The 23094-nt window shown below is 46.8% G+C and overlaps 1 protein-coding gene across 2 annotated transcripts; it reads right to left on the bottom strand.

Annotated features, from left to right (window-relative positions):
• Nucleotides 1-225: 225 nt before the first annotated feature.
• Nucleotides 226-22995, bottom strand: mon2 (MON2 homolog, regulator of endosome-to-Golgi trafficking). 2 transcript variants are annotated; one of them, XM_078081935.1, is made up of 35 exons: nt 22342-22995; nt 18957-19020; nt 18086-18213; nt 16943-17074; nt 16678-16807; nt 16438-16535; nt 15970-16095; nt 15666-15854; nt 15221-15345; nt 14795-14934; nt 14478-14631; nt 13739-13929; nt 13432-13513; nt 12894-13075; nt 12507-12619; nt 11960-12064; nt 11662-11742; nt 11500-11573; nt 11167-11257; nt 10853-10954; nt 9360-9470; nt 7896-8071; nt 7579-7741; nt 6932-7225; nt 6610-6808; nt 5498-6132; nt 4707-4850; nt 3911-3928; nt 3287-3415; nt 2650-2840; nt 2492-2552; nt 2288-2411; nt 2003-2210; nt 1257-1339; nt 226-926 (listed from the first exon to the last, which is right to left on the bottom strand). In XM_078081935.1, the coding sequence occupies exons 1-35, from the start codon at nt 22447-22449 to the stop codon at nt 763-765; spliced, it is 5115 nt and encodes a 1704-aa protein (XP_077938061.1). In that variant the 5' UTR covers nt 22450-22995; the 3' UTR covers nt 226-762. The 2 variants fall into 2 exon arrangements, with proteins under 2 accessions (XP_077938061.1, XP_077938062.1); XM_078081936.1 differs by lacking the exon at nt 3911-3928.
• Nucleotides 22996-23094: the final 99 nt, after the last annotated feature.

The following is a 23094-nucleotide window of genomic DNA, read 5'->3' as shown; positions in this document are numbered from 1 at the left end:
ACAGTGTAAGAATATTTCCTTCAAGTTCATTTTGTTTCCTTGTCAGACGTTGTGAGATCGCCCCAATGCATCGTGGTACATGTTGGCCCATCCAGCGCGGCTCTGCAGAGGATCAAGTGCCCACCGGGTCTTTTGTGGACTCCATCGGACATCCACGTAACAAAGTGTCCCGTGTCCCCCCCCCTTCGCCACGCGTTGTAACAGAGCACACTGGGAGCACAGAGCTGATCATAGAATTGTCCCATTTATTTTATACAGACAAGTACATCCCTTCTCAGATGGCTGGCAAAAGATGACATGGAATGTTACAGCGAGATTTGTTTTCTTGCATAAAATGCTCACCGTTGAAAATGTTGCAAAAGTCTAAGTGTTCATTTTAAGATTAATAAAGCCCAGGATTTTTTTTTTTGCCAATTACATCATCAACACTGTCACCACACACTGTACATCGACTCGGCCTCATCAAGAGAAAAACAAACTAAACCCAGAGGCAACACTGCAATTTTTAAAATCTCCACAGCGAACACAAGAGTGCAGTCAGTCAGTATGAGGGGGGGGGGGGGATGCGTAATCAGCTCACATGAGAAGCATACGATGATGCGTATGGAGGTCGGTGGGGGGGGGGCAGGCCCCTCAGAGCGCTGCTTCCCCCCACCGCACGTGAAGTTCATGTCCGTGCACACGGGGAGCACGTGGGGTTTCGCAGAAGACACATTCACGATGTCCTCGTCATAAAAAACAAATTAGTTTGAGGGAGCCTGGTCAGGACTCTCCGTTCTGGACCCTGGAGACAGGCGGCTGCATAAAGTCTTTAAAGGGCCCCAGGGCCTCCTTCAGGGCCGAGCTCACCTCGGACGAGGAGCACGTGATGCACTCCACCAGCGTGGGGTACAGGGCGATCACTTGGGCCCACGTGTTGCCATCCACTGCGGACGGGAGAGGGAGGAAGAGGACAGTGTGAATTGGGATAGAAAACTATCAGAGAAGTGATTGTCCTCAGAAAATGAGTGTTGCTCTGACGACGCAATACAAACCTCTTGAAAACTTCATTTAAGAAAGTCTCACTTCAGACTAAATCTACATATTTATTGTAATTGACCTTGATGGCAACGTAAAGCGTTCCACCCAGACTGCAGACTAAACTAATCTGGAAGTGGTCCCAACTGTACACACATTTATCTGAAATTAATAGATACTACATTGTGGCATTATTGTATTTAAAAAAGAATTAGTCCTCGACGCCGTTCGGTACTCACCATTTTCTGGCTGGGTCTTTTTAAGTGAGTCCATCAAAGTGCTGATAGCTTTCAGGACAAAGATTATCTCAGTCACTTGTTGCCTGAAACAGAAAAGACGGGGAGAAAAAAATATTTCAAAAGAGTTCTCCATGTTTTCAGTATCTGTACTCCACTGACGCGGTTCGATTCATTTCAGAACATTCCAGAACTGGCCACCATTACACACAAGGACAGTTTTGGTTGGTGTGCTTATGGAAGCTAATGTGGCTACATCGATTCTGCGGATCGCAGTTCCTCTTTACAGCCAACACAGATTAGTACAATGGTACCAATTTGACGGAGAAACCATTTCTTACTTCTTGTATCCTCATATACACATGTGCTAAATTTAGACCTTAATTTCTGCTCTCAATGATGTAATCCATGATATTCTCATTCCAGAGTTGCCATCGTTGGGGAAAAAAAAAAAAAAAAAAAGCTTGTTTGAATAGTTTGTTTCAAAATAAGCAGCCTGGCATTTATCTTTCATGTGTATTTTCTAATTATCTGTACTATTTTGTGGGCTAATGGCCCAACATCCCATGAGTTTCATTATCACTTAACCGCCATCATGTTTTAGCGGGAGGAAAAGAAAACCCCAAAATGTGGTGCCAGTGTGTAAAACTGAACCAGTGGTTTGGCGTAAATCAGAAAGGATGTCTGCACAGCTGGGCTAAATATCTCAGTGGTAAAATGCGCCACGCGGTTAGTCTTCCGCGGTGTACCTGGGCAGGGGGCAGCGTCCGCTCAGCCTCTCATCTTCTACGTAGCGCCGGAGGACATCCTGGGACCGCTTGAGGAGCACGGAGAGCGCCATGCGAGAGATGTAGCCCTCCTGCGGAGTGGACACTTTGTTGCTAAAGGAAAACTGCAGCAGCGTCTCAAAGCACACCTTAGAAAACTCCTCCCTCATCCGCACATCGATCTCCGCCTCTGTGGAGAGGAAAGCCCTTAGTGTTAGGAGCCTCAGACATACAAGAAAACAGCAGACTGCCAAAAGGACATCGTACCTGTGAACGAGGGGGACTGTGAGTGAATGGAGCCTCTGTTGAGCATCGCCATGATCTGGCCAACAAAATCTTTGGGGATGAAATTGGCAAACGGTAAAATCTCCGTGCTGATCAGCTGCACCACCTGAAACAAAAGGACGAACTCAGTGTGGACTTCGGCTGCCGCACAAAACTGCACCGCTAGACCGGAAAACAAGTATCTACCTCCACATCGACGGCTTCGTTCTTCTGAAACTCCTGGATGGACAGGTTGTCAGGAGGTGTGCTAGGAAAGAAAAGGTACAACCACAGAATCAATGAGCTTGGGACTCGGAACCTCCAAAAGGGTGCACACTCCATTTTTAGACGGCCCAAGTCGGTACCTTTTGGTAAAAAGAAAGTCCTCAAAGGCGTTGGCCAGCTCCGGCCACATGGTGTCAAACTTTCCCGACGAGGCGTGCTGACGTGCCACCGGCAGTCCGGTGGACAGCACCTTGAGCAGAGACGAGACAGCCAGCTTCCAGGTGCTCTCAGACGGACAGGCGTACTTCAGACCCAGCGGCATTCTGAGGGTCTTGGGGGGGGTTCGGGGAAAAACAAGAGGAGACGACAGCAAAAGCACATAAGTAAGGTAGTAGTTAACGTTTTTGCACCACGCGGTGCTCCGGTTCATTCGACACAACCAGCGAAAGTAACAGACCACCTCTTTGACAAAGTGGTTTTGGACACTAGAAAAGAGCTAGGAGCGAGGTTTAGATGCGTCAAATGGGAACCGGCATCACAGCTCCCGGGTAAATTAACGCTCTCCAGTTTGTGGTTTCTAATGAACCGGGAACAGAGCGGGTGTCAGAAGCTCGATAATAACTGCTGCCGCCAGTAGAAAGAAAAACCAGGTTCTCCGTGGTCTTATTGCACACCGTGGTTTGATTGAAAAACAACTAAGATGCTACAGTTACTTTATTATTCTATGAATAGTTATCCAATCAAATCTCCACTTTACGTTTACGTGAGCACGAGTACCTTTATCACGTTCTGCAGAACCTTCTCATTGATGACAGCTTTGTGGCACGCCGTTTTGTGGTACAGGTCCACCACCACCTCCAGGGAGCGCTCGGCAAAGGGCACATAGTTTAAGGCAACCCATTCCGCCTGCAGGGGCGACAGGATTTAACAAGAGGAAGGAAAAATCGGAGTGGATATTAGTCAAACAAATCTTCAAAAACATTTGTAATTTTTGGTAGAGCCACATTGAAAGCAGGTTTTAAAGACACACTTTGTATCAGTATAAAATGTAGCTTAAAGAGACTATTAGTCTGCTTCAAGCTTCGTTAGGCTCGTTTCACTACCACAGCTGAGAGGTTTTAGCCAAACCAACGAGCTGCCGCTACAAAGTTTGCCTTTAAGAAAATATAAACAGATCCACTTGTGTGTGCATATGAAAGTCACCAAAAAAAGTCAACTGATAATGGAACCGCACAGGGACTGTGCACACAGAGGCATAACCACCAGTTAGTGGCAGGCACAGAAAGGGGAGCATGGAGTGAGGAGGCGCAGATGAGATGTGAGAGCCTGCAGAGGGCAGGTCGTCACCATTCAGAACAGCTTAGTACTACAGAGGGGGCTGAAGTAGATGACGGGACTCACCGGTGCAAAGAGCTGGATCTAAAACGGTAATCCGGGGGGGGGGGGGGGAGTAGTCCCAAGAAACAGAATGAGAGAAGATCGCAATTAAACTGGTGTCTGGGTTGAATCTGATTTGCAGTGACTCGTTGGCCCAATGAGATTTCAATGATGGGGACAGATTTAGGGGGATGGGGAAATAACACCAAAAGCTAACAAGGCAATAAAGACCACCCATATCAACTGTTTGGCTGAGGGGAATTTTGTTTGACATTCTCACTTAAACAACCTAAAGTTTCCGATCGCGATAGTCTGGAGCCCACATGAGGTCCGGACCAGAGACTTTAAATGTGCTTCGCATGAACCTACCGGCCTTCCAGATCAGATCAACTACTTTCAAGACAGGTGCTGCATTTAGCTTACCGCAAAACAACAAAGCGGCACTGATGTCAGAAACATGTTGTCAAGAATCCTCTTTTGGGGTTTATCAATGAACACTTCTTTAGAAAAAGGTCAGTGGGAACCATGTGAGCTGGGAATCTGAACTGAAGTGAAACACTTCCCTGGCCAGCACCCCGATGGATTGCAGCGCGAGGGAGGGAATCATTTTAGAAACAAAATGGCTTTGGGATACTAATAAGAACTAGACTGAAGAAGGGAGGAAGGAGAGGCGCTTCATGAACTAGTTGAAAATGGCTGAAGAGAGAAACGAATAGAGGGGACAAATAAGACTGTTGAACGTGTTCATGAAACAAAATGCAAAAAGACAAATTCAAAAAGGAAAGCCAAGCACTTTCCAGCCAGCTCTGCTCGCCCCTACCTGGTTGTATTTGGCATTGGCCACGTGTTTGGTTTCCATCCTGCCGTACTGAGGAGGCTTGCAGGAGAACTCCACAAAGAGTAGCAGCTGTTCAAAGATGGCTGGGTACATGACCTGCAGGTTCTCCGGGCCCACACAGATGGCCTGCAGCGGGGAGGAAAGGGGAGGAACAAACACTGCTGACATCCACCACAGGACTGCGTATTGCATAATCTAGCAGACTGACGCATTGTTTCCTGGACTGAGTTGACTCAAAACTTCCATTTACAAAGAAATTCATTTTTGGTTAACAGAGAGAATCAGGTTCTACACGGCAGAGGGATCTAGAGCTGCTCTGAGGCCTTCAATTAAAAAAGAAAAATGTACGTGGAAATGTTTTCCCCCAGATTATATTGTATATATTTTGAAGTGATCGGTCCAATGCAGACATTGTTGAATGATTGACTGGGGTTACATTTGCTGCTTCCACTGGGAGAATATGCTCATTGTGTCTCACTTGAAAAAAACAAATATTTGACAACAACAATTGATACAAATATATATTTTATACAAATATAAAATCAAATATCAAAAGGATAACTATGTTACTCCTTGGCTCCTTCAAGATTATTTCTGGGGAGAGGGGGAAACGACATGCAGCAAACACCTACTGTCAGGAATAAAAACTGGGACATTATCTCGGATATCTAGGTCAACATGACACCCTACTCAAATCTACTTTTCAATGGTACATAACGTTCTCTTTGAGACCTGTATTTGGGTTTTCTAACAGCACGTCACGCTTCGCCCACCTTCTGCAAAACATCCAGAGCGGTGAGCACGGCTTCCTGCAGGCTGGTGAGCACCGCCTCGGTGTAGGAGGGGAGGATAAAGGGAGAGGCGTCGCTGCTGATGGGCACGGACACGGCCCCGTGGAGGATGACCCCCAGCTTCTTCAGATCCTCCATGCTGAAGTTGGCCTTTATGTGCTGGTAGAGTGCGGGGAAAATCTGGATCAGAGCCGTGAGGAAGGGCTGGCTGGGGATGAAGGAGAACTTCTCCGCCGGGCTGCTCGGGGGTCTCGTGCTGTCTGTTCCCGTTCGGTACCACGTGTTCCACGCCGACCACCACAAGTCAGAGTCCTCCAAGGCTGACTCCTCCCCTGGGGGAGGGGCCTGAAGCTCAGCGCCGCTGTATCGCGTCAGCCGCTCAACCAGGGAATCTGACCGCACCACGGCTCTGCTGGGGCCAGACGCTGAGAGCGGGTCGATGAGGACCGGGGGGACGCCAATAACAGCAAATGCGTCACCCGAGTCCCTGACAGGTGTGACGATCTGAAGGATCTCCTGAAAGCTCTTGAGGGCGGCCAGGGAGACCTCGTTGTTTTTGCTGAGAGCGGCCGACTGAATGTGGTTCAGCAGTACCTGCCAGGCCTCGAAGAAATCACCTGCAGAAACACAGCACAATGATTGGGGGGGGGGGGGGGGGGGGGGACCTCAGTAAGGTTTTACTTTCGAGTGTGTTAAAAGTTAAGCTCAAAATGATTTAACAGCAAAATAATAAGTGGACGCAGCATGTGTTTACATTCAGTTTACCTTCAGTAGCTAATGTAGCATAGCAGTGCTAATGTTACGCCAATGCGTAACATTTTAGAAACAGATTTCTCCTTCCAACCTTCTCCGGGCTAACGAGTACACGTTTAACTCAACTTAAAATGAGATTCTATCAAACACAGGCGGTTAGTTTCTGGACGTAGCTACGAATGGCCAGTCTGCATTTGAGAGGTGGGACTTTGTAAAGGGTCAATTTGCTGATCTGAGATGTTGCTAAACGGTTTCGTGAACATGCCTAAGATTTTGTGGCGCTGTGACAAACTGGTACTTGATGCCGTCGCATATGAAAGAGTAGATTGGCCGTGTCTTACCTAGCTGCTGGAGGAGATACCGCCGAGTGTTGAAAATGCGAGCCACTCCGGCTAGCGTCAGCACCCACGTCTCCGCCCACTGCTTTTCGGCCGTGTCGCGCGAGTGGTGGATGAGGATGTTCCCGCCGCCGGACTCGATCTTCTCCTTGTCCGCCGTGGTGGAGGACGTCCTTACGCAGCCTAGCAGTTGGAACAGCACCTGGAGGCGACACCCGGGGTACTTCAACCAGCAGAAACGACTCCAAAGCAGATATAGTGGCTGCTCATTTGACGTATTACAACGAATGAGAAGATCTGGGGGATGACACGTTTTCAAAGTTACCTTCCAGACGACAATATGCCACGTCGGCTGCTCCAGCAGGGTCCCGTGGGCTGCTATGGTGGAGAACAACGTCTGCCCGGCGCTTTTACGCACAGCGGGCCGCGGGTCCACACACAGCTCTCCCAGCTTGGCATACAGGCAAAGCCACAGGCAGTCGAAGGGGGGGGCAGGGTGGAAGGGCCGGTTCAAGGTCTCTCCCTTCTCCTGGGCCTGCTTCTGCAGAGCCGCCTCCTCCCTCTCCAGCTCCTGTATGATGGCTTCTCCTCTTTGGAAGAAGTAGTCCGAAATGTTCCACTGGGGGTAAAAAGGAGATCGTAAAATGCTTCTGGCAGTTTGGCATCCTATTACGAACAAGTAATCTCCACTAGATATAATCCCACAGATCAATATTGGGTAAGTATCACACTAAACATGATGCGTTTAAGATTTCAAAATGACTGGACAAGACAGTCACTCACAAGTTAAGTTTCAATAACACACAGTGAGAATACTGCAGAATGTTTCTTTTGTTCCCGGTTAGAGTATTATTCTAAAAGCCCAGCTCCCAGTGCTTTTCTGAGCCTCTTGGCAGTAAATTACACAAAGGTAGAGAATAAAACACTTGCAGGAGTGCGTGTCTGACCATAACACAAAACAAGTCCTCTCACCAGCAGGCCGATGGAGGTGAGGCTGATGTTGAGCTCCTGGTTCTGCAGGCCGAAGCTGCCAGCCACGTCCACTACGACCTGGAGGCACCCGCAAGGCATGGTGGGCAGGAAGTCCGTCACCACCAACTGCAGGCACTGGAAGGCTGTTCGGATCAAGGACTCGCTGAAGGGGAAACGAGACACGCAGAGCGATTTGGTCGTGATCGGCTTAGCTGTTGTGTAACTAACAGCGGCGAATAAAATATTTCAGCCACACTTAAGTAAAGCCATGCCTGCTATTTCCACCCCCCCTCCTCCGTCCAGCCTTGTGCACTTACCCTTGATCATTGCGGATGGCGCCAATGACCCCTAAGACGAGCGGCCAACCGGGCCCCAGGCCGTCTCCCTGGCTCTGCAGGATCTGCAGGACACTCTCCAGCTGTTTTTGCCGGATGTCTGCATGCAGCACGTTGGACAACTCCTTCAGGGGGTTCAGCAACAGGAGCTGCAGGCGCTTGAAGGCAAAAGGAGTGGGGGACTGACTGACTGGTTGACTTATAGAGAACGGTTTTAATTCAATTCAATTCATTTCATTTCATAAACTATGCTATTGCAACACTGCATCGTACACACATAATATATTCAAACTATACAACGGTCGCATTTTCCTGAAACTCCAGTTTAAGTGAGACATGGATGTCTTTGTTTTTGCAAGAGTTAAACATATCTGCCCTGACTTGGAATAAGTTAACAGGATTTAAATGTGTCTCCTAACTTTGCTATGCTTTTTGTTTAACACAATGGATTATTCCCAAAGCAAGAGTTCTGATTAGCATGACGACCTAAAGATCGTTACAAAATTAGGAGACAAGCAGCACATGCCTAATGGGTCACTGTTATGTTGATGAAATGTGTGTAGCACACTAATTATACTTTAATATGTAGAAGCCCTGAGGGGCATTTTGGTCTTTTTCTCCGAAAAAATAATGCATGAGTTAAATTACCCAAGGCAAGCAGTTAAAATAAAAAGGTATTCTTTTTTTTTTTTTTTACTCATTTAGATATATGGCGGAAAATGAATTAGTCGTTTTTCCCTTCTCTATATTGTATATCAGAGAAAACAAAGCTTACCCGGTAACAGACTGGCTAATCAGAGTTAGACATCAAAACTGAATTTAAAAAAATCATCTACACATGATCCCGATGTATTTTCCATTTTTTATTTGTGTATTTATTTTGTATGTATGTTCAATGCTGCTTTGAGTTTCTAGACTCAACTTGTAGTCCATCATACCCAAGAATAAAATGCCTTTGTTCTGCATTAAGGCCAATCTAGTGTACTGCTGAATTCACTGGCTAGACGATAAGGTCGCCTGATAAAGAGATTTAAATGGGCCAATTTCTTGTTTGTTTGGTAGTGTTGTATTTTTAATATGGTAAATGCCATAACCATTGTTTGTATTCCTCCTCACTAGTTTCAGATAAGCTTTGTGGCATTCCCTTTATCTGGCTTACTAAGTCAAAGGTCAGACACTCTTGCGAGTGGCAAGAGAGCGAGTGTGACATTTCCATTTTCTACATTTTAAGCAATTCACACATACTTTCATCTCCTGTGGCATAGAATGCAGCTTTCTCAAATGTTAGCAGCAAACACTGCCAAGGCGTGGAACCCAAGGGAGGGCGAACGACACCCGTCTAATTAAATAACGCCCCCCCCTCGCCCCAGTGTTCGTATGGTAGAGAATGTCTAAGGGCCAACATTGTGGTGCGCATTGTTTTCATACAGCAGATGGGTCACCCACCTGATTGTGTGCCAGCGGAGGGTCGTGCTTGTAGGCCAGGCTCGCCTTTATGAGCGCCGTCAACGCCTCGGCCCCCCACTCTCTCATCCTGGAGTTTGGGTGCTGGCAGACCTGCAGGACACAGACAGACGCACAAATGCAGACACATGCGCACGATGACAGATCTGACGCGGAGGCTGCTGGGCGCAGGGTTCCCCCAGCGGTGTTCAGTGGGTGGGCGTGAAACGAGCGGGTGAAATAAATACACCTCGGCCCGTGTGGTAATAAAGACCGGGATCCCCTGTGATCACGAGGTATGCCGCGACAGACTGTCTAATCAGGAGAGCTGAAATAGATTCACATGAAGAGGCCAGGCTCAGCGCAGAAGGCTACACCAGTGTTGTCTGCTTTTAAGATAATTTGCGTCAAATTAAATCTTTGGTCAATAGGGAAATAGGTCAGACATTTTCACGGTTTGTACTGCTTTAAGGCATAAAGAGACTGCATCCCTTCAGAGCCCAGATGGTCCATGTGTATCCATAGAAAAACGTGGCTTCCATAGCTTTGCATGATCTTAATGTGTCAGATTTGAATCTTTATCACATTGTACATCAGCAAACAAAGACATAATAAAAGAGGTGACGTCATCGTCACATCCCCTTCAAATTACAACAGCATTCAATTTGAAGTCTTTAAAGAAGGGCAAGCAGCATTGCATCAAAGCAGAGGGTATACTTTGCAGGTGCAGCTTCAGATTGCGCTTCTGTGACACATCAGAGCTTCGGATTGCGACTTGAGCACAAGGATGCAAGGTCAAACACGGGAGGCAGAGCAAGTGCACCGAGGAGACGATCTGACACAGCGTCCTCTCCAAGTCCAACATATTGGTAGCAAACCGAGAAGGAGAGCGGATGGGGAAAAGAGAGAAAACGATTGTAGAGGGAATCTGAGCTTACCTTCTGCAGAACCGACACGAGTGCAAAAAGAGAGGGGACATAGACAGAAAATGTGAAGAAAAACCTCAGAATCCTCGTCCACATGACAATGTGGTATCTAATAACTACAGAGAGCCGAGTACACACACACACACACAGTGTATCTGTAGTATATTGCATTTACACACAGCACAAATGCTTTAAAACACAAGACTTATTGGTCATTATTAAAGGTTGGTTTGGTACTGGGTAAAGTAACAAGGGGCCCCTATGACATTTATGGTTTTATTAGAATTGATATTTCACTTATTATACGGTTCTGTTTTAAATTTTCCAATGAGATGTCCAAAGTGTTCATCATCCAAACTTGACATTCACTATTACTAAGTTACCAGCTAGAGCCGTTATAAATCGCATTGTAACGAGAGAATAAAGTAAAAACACTTCCATAAAGTGATTGCAAGGATATTACAGTACGATCTTGATTGACAAAAAACACTTCTATAAAACTGCTCCTCTCATCTTTCCAGAGTTTGAATGAACTGCTGCACCGTGAGGGAGGCCGCGAGTGGCCGTTACCTCCAACAAGTGACCGGTTAGGGGTCTCCACAGGATCTCTATGCGATCCATGTTGACCAGGCCGGTCTCCAGCAGCTTGGCCACGGCAAACAGAGAAGGCTCCTGAAAGACGAAAAGAGAACCCATTAGTGAAAGCTGGACGCCTGCTGCGTAGCGTAAGCTTGCTGACCAAAGCATGAGCAGGCTAATCTTTGGCAGAGAGACGGAACAAACAAATCAAATGGGGTTTATCATTTAATGCTTGATTATTTCAACCAACACCAAAAAAGGATATTTGGTTTCACTATGTACTGAAATACAGTACAAGTCTTTACCTTGTTGTTTCCATAAGCCATATCCATGGCTTCCAGGGAGAGGGAACAGAGAGCGTTGATCAGGTGATGTAGGGACACGTCATCCAGGTACCTGGATCACATATAAAATCACTCCAGTATTAAGAGCATATTCGGTATGTTATTCTTCAGGGGATTCTAATAATTATCTATGAGGGTGAACAATTATTCTCCAAACCACAGTAGGATGATTTAATATTGGGGGTGCATTACTCATCTCAGCGTCTAAAACTTTAATTTGTGGATCTGATAAAAATGAAAAAAATTCTTTTAGCGATGAGGTTTGAGACTAGACAGAAAAGGGTGGGTCCTTACTGGGAACTCTCAAAAAGTCTGGACAGGATGTTGGAGATGACGGGTAGGTCTGTCATCACAGCTGTGGTCAGCACCTGTTCAGGACAAGCACACGGCCAGTTAGCTCATGCCTTTCCACGACGAGGGGGGAAAACACACGGCGCCATGTGCCGCACAACTCACTGTGCTGGGTCCCTCCACAGCTCGGCCCGGCTTCAGGGCTCCGCCCATCCCCGGCTTGAGCCCCAGGATCCACACTAGGTGCTGGGAGACAAAGGTGACAGACAGAAAAACCTATATTTACCACAACTAATGCAAATGATGATTGGAAGTTTGTTTGAAGTTTCACAAATAAATCAACACATTGTGGTGGTTGTTCTTAGCGAGACGGCATACGTGTCCAGCTGTATACAAGACATTTTGCCTTACTGGAGGAGGAAGTGTGCATGCACGTGTTTACGCAGGTACCAGTCGGCAGTACCTGCAGAGTGGCCAGTACCAGCTGCCAGGAGGTTCCCAGCACGGCCCCATGGCAGTGGGCAAGGTTCAACAGGGTCCGCATGCACTGGATGTTCTTGGCGGTCAGCTGACAGAGGGACAGACAGGACACATTCGAGTCAGCGTCACCAAGGAGCTAGCTGATGCACTGCTCCAGCGCAAAATCACAAGTGAAAGGGAGTTAAGGTTACAGCCTGTGTATTTTCAAATACCTTCCTGGGAAAATTAGATGCACAAGTTCGCCTCAGCTGCCATGTTTGTAACGGCTGCCCCCCAAATAGCTTCTAGAGAGACATTGTCCCATTGAATGTGGGTGTTGTGCATATAGATGACAACCTGGTAAACACATTGCTGGACCTGACCCTCTTTTTAGTGTTGTCACTCCACTGTGCTCCTTCTTGCCTTTGCTGGTACTACGGTTCTCTTTTAGAGTATTCATAATTAAATGTTTGCAGGCTTGGTTACTGCTTCGTGAATTATTTATCAGGATGTCACGTCCACCGCCTCTTCAGGGTTGTGTATGTCCTCACCACGACAGTGCCCTGGGGCTGCGAGCTGAGCGGCTGCCCCACAGCCACCACCTGCTGATGAGACTCACTGGAGGGGCTGATAATCTGTACACTCTGGCCTTGGATGGAGTAGGCTGCAGATAGAACACACACACACACAGGTTTGGTGACATGATTACGACAAGCAAGAAAAGCTTTCTTAATTTCCAATTAGAAGCCACAGTAAAATGTTAAGGATTATTGAAATAAGAGGGACCGGCGGCGAACACCAAATGTGTGCAGTAGTGTGTGTGAGAATTAACCGACGTCTTGTGCAATAAAAAGAGGTAGAAGCCCTCCTGAACCGCCGGCCGATGCAGTGTTTTCTACGTAGTTTCTTTAATGGCGTTCTCGCCTGAGGATCTGCACCTTTGCCGGAGAGGTTGGCAGCGTTGCTGCTCAGTACAGTGAGGGCGTAGTGTGGCGGCAGCGAGGCCTTGCAGATGGCTGTGATGAAGGCATCACGGGGCGTCACCAAGCCCAGACGCCCACACAGCGAGGCCATGGTCAGCTCCGCCTTCAGGATGTTCTCTGTGGCCGTCTCATCTGTGCTGAAGTGAAGGGACGAGGGGCAAGATTATCATCATGCTGGAGAGAATAAGCATGCAATTTCTTAAGACCTAAACTAAATCCTCCTTAGTCCTCTCAGGTTGAGTAGGTGTAAGGCAATTAAACACTAGGGTGCATTTCATTCTGGTCGACCTGACCATGAAGTTGAAAATCTTGAATGGTCTTTGCAGGCAATTACTTGTTGTCCAAGTTCACCTCCTGTCAGCCACTGATATTATAAAACAAGATTGGTTTCAACTGTGCAGTTAATTGGATCAGTATCCAGCATCATTTGGGGAATTCATTCTCTACTGCTTGTAAATGCCATTCCACTGCTGCTAGCAAAGTGTCTGTTTACCTGGCGTCCAGCAGCAGAGACAGAGCAGCAAGCAGACCACACCAGCAGGCACTGACCATCTCCTCCCACACCAGGTGAGCTCCTGAGACAACACAAAGCATTCCGGAGTTTGTTCAAAAGTCACAAAACACGTCTCCATTTGTCTTTATCTTGTTGGAAAACTACAGGCACAATATTGGCCACAAGGGGTCATGGAAGCGTTAACTGACACATGGCTAAACGTGTACACCCTCTACATGTCGCTCAAGTGCAAAACATCTTCATTTCAGTATCAGAACCAGCTGGTCCCCTCACTGTTCCTCCTCACCGGGTTGTGCCTGCCACTGCTGATCAGGATGAGTGTCCCTGAACTCAGCAGCCGCCTCCTCCTCCACAGCCAGCTCTCTCTCAATCATAGAGGTGATGCCCCGCACAAGGTCCAGCAGGGCACTGAAGGCCACAGACATGGCATAGCCCTCCGGGATGGACGGGGGCTCCACCTTGTCCAGCATCTCCAGACTAGAGGACGAAATGATGAAGGGTAAAGTTAATGTCTGCGTGTTCTGGTGTGAATAGAATTGGGCCAATACATACATTTAAATGTGTTACGTTTTCATGGTTTTATATGGTCCATTATATCATATATATAACAATTATATGGGGCCTCAGAAGCAGTGCCCAAGTCTTCAGATCGCTATGGAAGCGACATTGATTCTTCAGTCTTCAAGTCTTGTTTGGAGCTTAAGACACTAAAAGGATCACCGGTGTGTGCCTGACTCATATGGAGGAAAATCAGCCTCCAATGTCTTACATCAAGACAGGAAAGCCTCTGGCAAACATAATCCTCTGTATTTCAAACAGCCCTTCTTGTGCGACTCCAAAGAGGAATGACAAAGCACTTTGTTCTTATCAAGCAGTTTTCGATCTCTGCCGTATATTATGATGCCCTGTTTAATGTTAAAAAGTTAATCACTGCTTGTAAGCGTATGTGTGCGCTAGGGTTACAGTCGCCATGCAGGTGACAAGAAATGGATAAAGGGAGTCCGGGAGTCGGTGACAGTACTTACAAGGTAGCCTTGGCGCTGCCCTGGACACTCACAGTCATGAGTGGGATCCAGGTACCGCGGTATTCAAACGCAGCCTGGGTGGTCAGGTTGCCACCAACCCCTCCGGCCCCCGGGCCACCCAGTGCGGTGCCCTGGGACCCCGAACCTGAGCCACCTGGAAAAAGAAAACAAAAGCCTAAGTGTTATGATGGAAGACGGAAAGCAAAAGACGACAGACGGAGTGGCATAATTCAAAAAGGGAAACGTCACGAGTATTGTTTTTTTTAATTTTTTATAAACCAAATAGAGAATTTTGTCACTCCTATCAGTGAACTGACCGGCAGGTGCACCGACAGCAGTGCTGTTCCCCGTGTTTGGTACGATGAAGAGGGACTGGATGAAGGAGCCCAGGGCGTTCACAATGTCTCTGAATACCTTGGTGGAGTGCGGTTTCATGTCGTACGACTGACAGAACGAACTAAAAAGGGAAAAGGACAGAATTATGTACTAGTGTGAGCAAACACACATTTTAGCATTTCCAGGCCTCAGCCTGGCTCAGAATGAGCTTGATCTCTCTTGTTCTCTCGCTCTTCTCAACTTTCAAACTTCAGCCGCGCTTTGACAGGATCAGCTGTTCATAGTAACCATCAACAATATTGGCATGTTAACCTGCAAATATCATCCACAACTTATGTAACCAAAAGAAAATGAGTCAATGATGGGACATTTCTGAAGGCAGAAAGACATGTGCAGTCTGTGTTTACCGTAATAAATGTGGCTGCACACATAGCCTGTGGACCGACTCCACTGCCACCGCCCTCAGCCACTGGGGCTTCTCCCCGTCCAGAAACTTCACCAGCAAAGACAAGAAGATCTCACACTCAGTCACCTGAAAAATAAAACGCACACCAATCAGATTGGAACCAACCAGCTCTGTCCTTTACCCGGAAGCCGGCTACGGGCAAAATGCCTTTGGCCTTTGATGAAGTTATTCTGAGGCTTAACATGCTTCTCGACAGATGAGCAAAAAGACAAATTTCCATTTGGCAGATCGCCACAAAAAAACGCCAGCTGCAATAGTGAATTGCTTGGATTTAGCTACCACGACTACGCTAATCTAATGCTGTGCTGGAAAAAATCCCTTACTCGTGAAGCATCCATCAGGACACCTTCTGGCCAGCCAGCAGTCACCGCGGCTAGGCCCCTTACCAGTAAGCTGTAGAAGTGCTTGATGAGAACAGAGACCACGCGCAGCAGCCTCATGCAGATGGGGAAGTAGGGCTTCTCCACGGGCGCAGGTGAAGCGCCACTGCCCTGCCGGAACTTGATGTTGGGGGAGAAGAGCTTGATGACGAGGGGACAGACCCGTTCCTTCAGCAGGAAACTGAACTCTTGGTGCTGGGTGTGAATCAGGGAAAGGGGTTGGGATCAGATCAAGCATGGCAAAAAGACACACTGCTGTTGAAAAGCACTTTTAATCTGCACGTTAAGCAAAGGGTAAGGCTTCATGTACCTGCAGGAATACTCCTGGAAAATCATTAAGAACCGATTCCAGCAGCTCCAGGCCAAATGTCCGGGTCATCTCCGTCATCCCCACCAGCCAGTAGGGGGCATCAGCATTCACCAGCTGGCACAAGTCCTGCAAGAGGGGAACACACAGCATTTCAAAACCAGGGAGCTTCATGGCCGACGCACATCACCGTGGTCTAAACGCCGTCGGGCATGAGCTCTGCTGGATGATAAAAACTAATCACGCAAAAAAGTGCTGGTGAGGAAGACTTTTGAGACTAAAACGGACCTCTGCACTCCTTAATTAAAAAGCAGCATCCGACTTCGGTAATGCCAGTATTTTCCAGCTTCCACCTTTTGGATTTCTTGTCTCTGGTCCGTTAAAAGAAAGAAACCTGGTCCAAAGGTTAGTTGCATCCTGAGAAGAGGGCACAACGCTTTGTAGAAGGCGTTCACCCCCTGGTGGACATACCTGGAACAGCATGTATGCATCTTTAGCACTGGGCCTCAGCATAGTGACGGATCGCCTGTTGGTGTTCCCCTGGACAGGAGGAGGCTGCTCCACGCTGCCTGTTGGGGTTAAAGCAACTCATTTATCACTTCAGAGTATGGATGTTACCAATAAATGTATCAATAACCAAAAACCTCCAATGAATCATATGTATATGACCCTGAACTACAAATCCACAAGCGGGAACAAGCGCCCTCTGACCTTTGAACCGCTCGTCCTCAGCCACCATCCTCTCAAAGACCACGGTGACGACCTGTCTTACGGTGGCAGCGGCCGTGTTGTTGGTGATGTTGTCCTTGGTGAAGTGAAGTCGGAAGCACAGCACAATGGCCTGAGGAAAAAATAATTAAAACGTATTATGCAGCACGTATAAAAAGTCAACTTTTGCATTCGTGTTCCATCTTCAGGTGGGGAGAAGAAAGACATGCGCGCAAACACTCGATGGTGGAGCGGGTGATTCGGGTACCTTGGAAAGTACTTCGTCGTGTACGACCGTGTTCGTGGTGAGCAGGACGAGGACCGTCTGCAAAAGCTTCAGCTCCTCCAGACCGTTCTCCATCAGCTGCCACAACATGTTGATGATGTTCCCCGCCGCCGCCTGCACACGACACAAAGTGTTTACGTGGATATTCATCAAATCGCAGTAGCGATAGTCTACAATCCCAGCTGGAAAAATGTAATCTAAAACACGACACATTGCATTTCAGTTTGAGAGAGACTTTTTAGATTTAAAAATGAGTCATTTAGCCAATGGATCATCACATATATATTTTCAATCAACAAATTTTCACATTCAAGAAGCTGCAACCACTGACTGTTTGCTAATTTAGCGCAAAGTGATCGATTATGATTTTGTGGTCTTATTTTCTGTCTTATTTGTTTTTACTTAAAATCCACAATACTGATTAGCAGGTTGATAATTCTCTGTTCAGACTTTATGCAACATTGCAACTCCTGCAATATGTATACAAGGGTTTGGATGCAATTCGTTTGGGATTGGCATCTTCGTAGACGCTGACGGCCCGGTTGCTTTTCTCCAGGCCGATGCTTTCGAGTACAAAATGAAATGATTCTGCAGGACAGAATGAATACATTCACAGATGAACTGTTCTAATATTTACATGGTCTCATTGGGTATTGATGAGAGGCATAGATCATGTGTCGGTCGAGGGTATTGGAAAGAATGTGCCTGAGGTGGTGGGTTAACTTAAATCTGCAAGAGTGTAGATTGAATTTTTTTTTTAAATCAAGGAAAACTGAGAATGCGCTATATTCACTGATAGATGAAGTTGATCTACAGAACAAATTCTTGTGGATGATAATCTCCCAGTAATACTCTAGAGTGGCACAATGAATCCATGACAGCAGGGGGATTTTATTAAGGTCAACACCTTAAAAAGGGGGAAATGGAGGAAACAACGTCAGAGTTTGAGAAAGGCTTTTCAGGTGCCAAATGTTAATCGAGCTAATTTTCCTCAAGTGAAAAAAAGAGGATCTAAAGAAGGCTTAAAGTGCATCTTATTAGCCAGCATGAACAAACATTTGAGGCTCATATTTCTTTGTCAGTACAAACTCCCCTGTGTGTGTATTCACAGTTCAAGGTGCTCACCTCAGAGACCACCTCGTGGGACATGAGTCTCTGGATGGCTGCCAGACACAGCTGGGTGATCTTCGGCTCTTTGGTGCCACAACCCATCAGAAAAGGCTGCACCACCTCCAGGCTGTTCTCCTTCAGAGCTGCAGAGAAATGGGGTTTTTCATAGCCGTAGAGGAAAAGCAGTGAAACAATGATTTGCGATGCCTAGAAATTGGCATCAGATGCAAAACTTTCCTGAATAAATCGCATATCGTTTATCATATCCATAACACAATTTTAAAAAGGTGTCAGGTGGGACGTGTCACCTTGTCGTGACATCGGCCGATAACACGATGCAAAGTTTTAGCGCATATTTTTATCAACACATATCACTAGAATAATGGATTGAAATGGAGCATTCGATTTTTTTCTTAAAAGTTCTGACGATCTAAATAATAAATATCTAAAAAGGTTACTTAAAGTCTGTCGTGCAGCTATGACCTTGGAGTTTTAGAGCTCTGCCAATCTCCTGTAGTCAAAGTGGGCTCATTAACTGCACTATAGATTATTATCGGGAGTTAATCGCATGCACACGGATACTCTCAGCACAGGTGGCCCTCATTATGTGCACGGAGAATCGATGCAAAGTGCCGATGTACGCCTCTGCACAGCCATCGGCCCCCAATCAGCCCCCGTTTCATCGATCGCAGTGTCCTTTGAGCAGTCCACCTCCACTTTGTAGCTTATTCAAAATCTAATTTACAAAACCAGCCCAGGGATGAGCATTGGTAGGAGTGATTTTTAAAGGACACTGGCTGAGAGAAATTTTTCTCTTTTTTTTTTTTATTTAAAAAGGAATGAAAGTAAGAAACTGAACGAGATAGTAAATCCTTTCCTCACTCACCTGCCAGGATACCAGTATTCCTCGCAGCAATGGTCTTAATCTTCACAATGCCCGACTCAGCGGCCTAAGGGTTTAAAAACAGACATTGGGGGGTCAGAGGTTGAGGAGCAGCACCACCGTGCTAAACATTTACTGGCCAATACACAGGATGCTGTTAACGCAACAACACAGGCCTTTCAAAGATCTTCAGTTACATTACATTACAGGTCATTTAGCTGACGCCTTTATCCAAAGCGACTAACATTGCATTTTTAGCCTGTGGCTTTTTACATTTTTGCCCACGGAGCAACTCGGGATTAGGTGTCTTGCTCAGGGACACTTCGACATGGGACATGGAGGAGCCACCGCCATGAACCGCCAACCTCGCGGTTCCCGGCGCACCCTCTCTGCCTCTGCGCCACGTTGACCCTATTGATCGAATCGGGGCACCTTTCTTCTCCAGAATCCTTCCACATGAAAACACCCTCTCTTGTGTGTTCTACCTCCTGTGTGTCGTACTCTACATGTCATCTCCTACTGTGGCATTTATGTCATTAACAGAAGAAAACATCACTTTTCACACAACAAATAACCTAAAAGATAAAGTGCAGTTTGCACTGTGAGTCTTCGGCTTAATGGACCATAACTCCATCATTAATGCCCTGTATCGTTTTTTCATTTGGCAACCTGATGCTCATAAGGACGAGCTCACATGGTGAAGTCTGTCCTGCCATCCATTTAGCTATGTTTACTACTCTTGGTAGGACTACCTGCAAAAAAAGAAGAGAAAAGGAAATGGACTGTGGGAACCTCTTAATAGTGATCAAGGCTGTCTGGATCAAACGGAACACTAAACCTTTTTTCCCTTATTTCGCATGCAAATCGAATTGACAGCTATATTGCGTGTATGTAATAAAAAAAAAAAAAGCAGGCAACCTCTGGGAAGTGGGTGGGGCCGCTAATACAAAACAGAGTTGGCCTCTACTGTACAGCTCCTTAAAAAATGAAGTCTCCCTCTTGTCCTTTGTTCCTCAAACGGAGCTGGACGACGGGTCAGAGAGGGTCCAGATTCAATCACACCACACTTGCTGTGGGCATTTTTGACATGGAGACCCCCAAAATCAGTTCACTTTTCTTCTCTTCTGGTTCACGCACACAAATTCCCCACCGTGTCGCGGATATCAGCGTGGTCGACTGAAATGAGTCACAGGAAGTTCTGCAGCCTGCGGCCAAAGGGTAGTGAGAGACCACGGCTCCCCTGACCGCCAAGTTAGAAATAGCACGTCAAGTCCCTGAGCAGACGGGTTGCCAACTTTGGCAAAGTGGCAGAGTATGTTTTTAAAAAATGAGACCACCATGAGGGGATGTTGATGGTGGGATTAATGAATGAATTAATGAGGGAATATTGCAGGTGTAAATCTAGATGTTGGGCCAGAGGATGTTATCAGCTGCTGCTTAGAACTAAAGTAAATGTTTCAGAAAAGCTGAAACCGGTTTTGTTAGATTAGGTGACAACAGTGCTACTGTGACGGTGGCAGAATTTACCAAGACAGAATGAGTATTAGCATCTAACAGCCGCTGGCACGACATCGGTAACGTGTCGTTTCTCACGACACAAAGTACATTCAGGTCTCTTCAAGGCTACAATTCAAGTCAATCACACATTAATACGTTGACCAGCATTACTACAAATCAGAAAGTGCTCAGCGCGTTCCATCTTCTCCAGGGGCCCTTTTTTTTGTGTGTGTGGAGATCCTGAAAGCGGAACCGAATGCCAGCTTGTTTCTTTGAAACGCAAACGCTGGGGAAGCTCGACATCTTCAGAAACACGTCGGGACTCTATCGACTCAGCAGTTTCTCTTTTGGGGAACTTACTGCATATTATTGGAAAAAAATAATATGCATTCAGTCACCAAACCCTTGACTCCCCGTTGCTATGTCTCCGTGTGTCTTACGGGACCCGTCAAACGAGTGAGACAAACAAAACGTCACAGCAGGAAAAATAAAAAAAGGGACTCGTCTCGGCTCCTCTTGACCCAGAGAAACCCTGTCCGTGGCGCAATGACACCGTGGGAGATGAATTGGGAAATGGGGAGGAACTGGAATGTAGATGAGCTGGGGGAATGAGGACAGGCCTTCCTCAAGAAGCTTCAGAAGAAGTCGGTCAGGATTACAGCCACATCAATACTGAGGGAGATGTTTCATGAGACCCTGAGAAAAGGCTCGGCAAGCGCCAAATGGACGGCGAAGCACTTGCTCAACCATTTATCTTCTTCACGGTTATGTTGCCGATAACAAGGTGAAGAACTGGGGGGAGAACCAACTGAGCCAGCGTAGCTGGATATGCATGGTCCGGCTGAGCTGGATGGCAGATATTTCTATGGCCCCAAGAGCCCATAAACACCAGGTGTTCTCCCTGTGCATTTCAGTGCAAGTAAATGCTAAAAAAAAAAAAAAAAAGTACGCGTCCACGAGGTTGGCCAAATTCTAACAGAGTGAGAGGACGTTGTGTTCACTTCCTGTTCTGTGCCACAAGCGTCACAACTGTGTTTATCTATAAAGCCACATGACTAATGTTCAAAAGAAAATGCAAGACATTCCTGAGGTAAATGAACTCTGAGCACTGTGGAATGCTGGACGCAGATTAAAAAAAGAAAAAAAGGGGGGGGGGGGGGGGGGTTGTGTTTGTGGCGAAATGAAATCACGAACACGGATGGACTGCAGCCTCCTTTGACATTGCCCCCCTTGTACTATTCTGTTCTGAAACCAAGCAGGCTCCACAATGAAGCTTTGTCAGCAGCTGCAACCAGTAAGTCATTCAGGAAATTATATATATATATATATATATATATATATATATATAATTCTAATTCTAAAAAGCTTATTGTAACAAACTTGCGAGGGGAAAGTGTATTCTGCTCAAACAGGGATTGTCTATGAGGCAAAACAAAACAAAAACACTTCTCTAAAAATAGCTCACCTGATGACTGCACTACTTGCCTGCTATTCAAATAAAAGCCTGGTTGCAAATCACATAAAAGTAATTCACCTGTTTTTAAAGTTGTGGACATTGTGAGAAACCCATACCTAGATCATATAGGATGGATATATTGGGTTTGTTAATCGGCACTTCCTCTGGGGAAAATTAACCAAACCACCGGTTTACTCCTTTAAATGAACGCCTGGTTGGAAGGAAGGCCCAGCAGTTGGCACAACTTTTAATTAACCCGTAGAGTAAGAGGATAACTCGGGCCCGGTGTTTGGGGGGGGGGGGGGGGGGGGGGGGGCAATAAAACAAAAACAGAATAACGACACACACAAAAACAAAAAGCAGCTGGACACCATGGTAACGGCCCAGTTCAGTCAGCTAGCCAGCTAGCTAGCTAGCCAGCTAGCCCGGGCTAACCTCTTTGACTGGGGGGAATTTCTTCTTGCACTCCATGGACAGAGAGCGCAGGTCCGTCTGCATGTTCTCCAGCAGTTTCTTCACCGCCTCGGGACTGCTGGTCGACATCTTTGACGGCGTCTTCGACAGAAAATCTCCCACGAAACTTCAGCCGATAAAAGAATGCGTACGCGCAGTCGCCCGCCCCGCAGCGCCCCTATACCCATCCACGGCCGTGGACGTGTGACCACGGTTGTTAGCTACTTTTTTTAATTCGGCCGTCTCGGAGAAGAAAAAAATCCGCTGCAGTCCATTGACACGGAATCCCACGTCTCTGCTTTGAGCGCCGGGTGCGCAGGAGAGCCTTGATGACTCCGGCACACGTTCCTCTTCTTCTTCTTCGTCAATCCCGATCGGCATTAGCTCCGTGAAGTAGCGTCACTCCACCTCGCTCCCAACAATCGTTTCCGTTTCTTAAGGCTGCCCATTTATCGAATGTATTTGTCAAATTGAGCAGTCTGCCATCAGCGGTCGCCAGCCCCCCTTTTCTTCCCACAATGCTCCAGTGCATAGGTGACACGTCACTCGGACTTCCGTAAACATAGACTGTTTCGGAGTGGGACTCACAGCGCCCCCTGCTGGAGGAGCGCGGGCAGGACAGACAGCGCATCGACGTGCAACCGACAGCGCCACTTTTTAGACATGGCTGCTTTAAAGAACTGTTTTAAGATCTTCTATACAAAGAATTTCGGTGTTTGTGTATATATGTACATA

The sequence above is a fragment of the Gasterosteus aculeatus genome, chromosome X (genome assembly GCF_964276395.1).
Source record: "Gasterosteus aculeatus chromosome X, fGasAcu3.hap1.1, whole genome shotgun sequence".
Classification (NCBI taxonomy): Eukaryota; Metazoa; Chordata; class Actinopteri; order Perciformes; family Gasterosteidae; genus Gasterosteus; species Gasterosteus aculeatus.
Note: the sequence above shows the minus strand (reverse complement) of the source record. Positions and strands in the feature narration are given on the sequence as shown.

What these genes read in the sequence shown, in the direction of transcription:
- mon2 (XM_078081935.1), bottom strand. Translation starts at nt 22,449, where the DNA reads ATGTCGACCAGCAGTCCCGAGGCGGTGAAGAAACTGCTGGAGAACATG. An exon ending in GGCAGCGCCAAGGCTACCTT is followed by an intron (nt 13,930 to 14,477) that starts GTAAGTACTGTC and finishes TTCGTCCTCTAG; the next exon opens with TCTGGAGATGCTGGACAAGG. An exon ending in GCCATCCGCAATGATCAAGG is followed by an intron (nt 7,742 to 7,895) that starts GTAAGTGCACAA and finishes TTTCCCCTTCAG; the next exon opens with CGAGTCCTTGATCCGAACAG.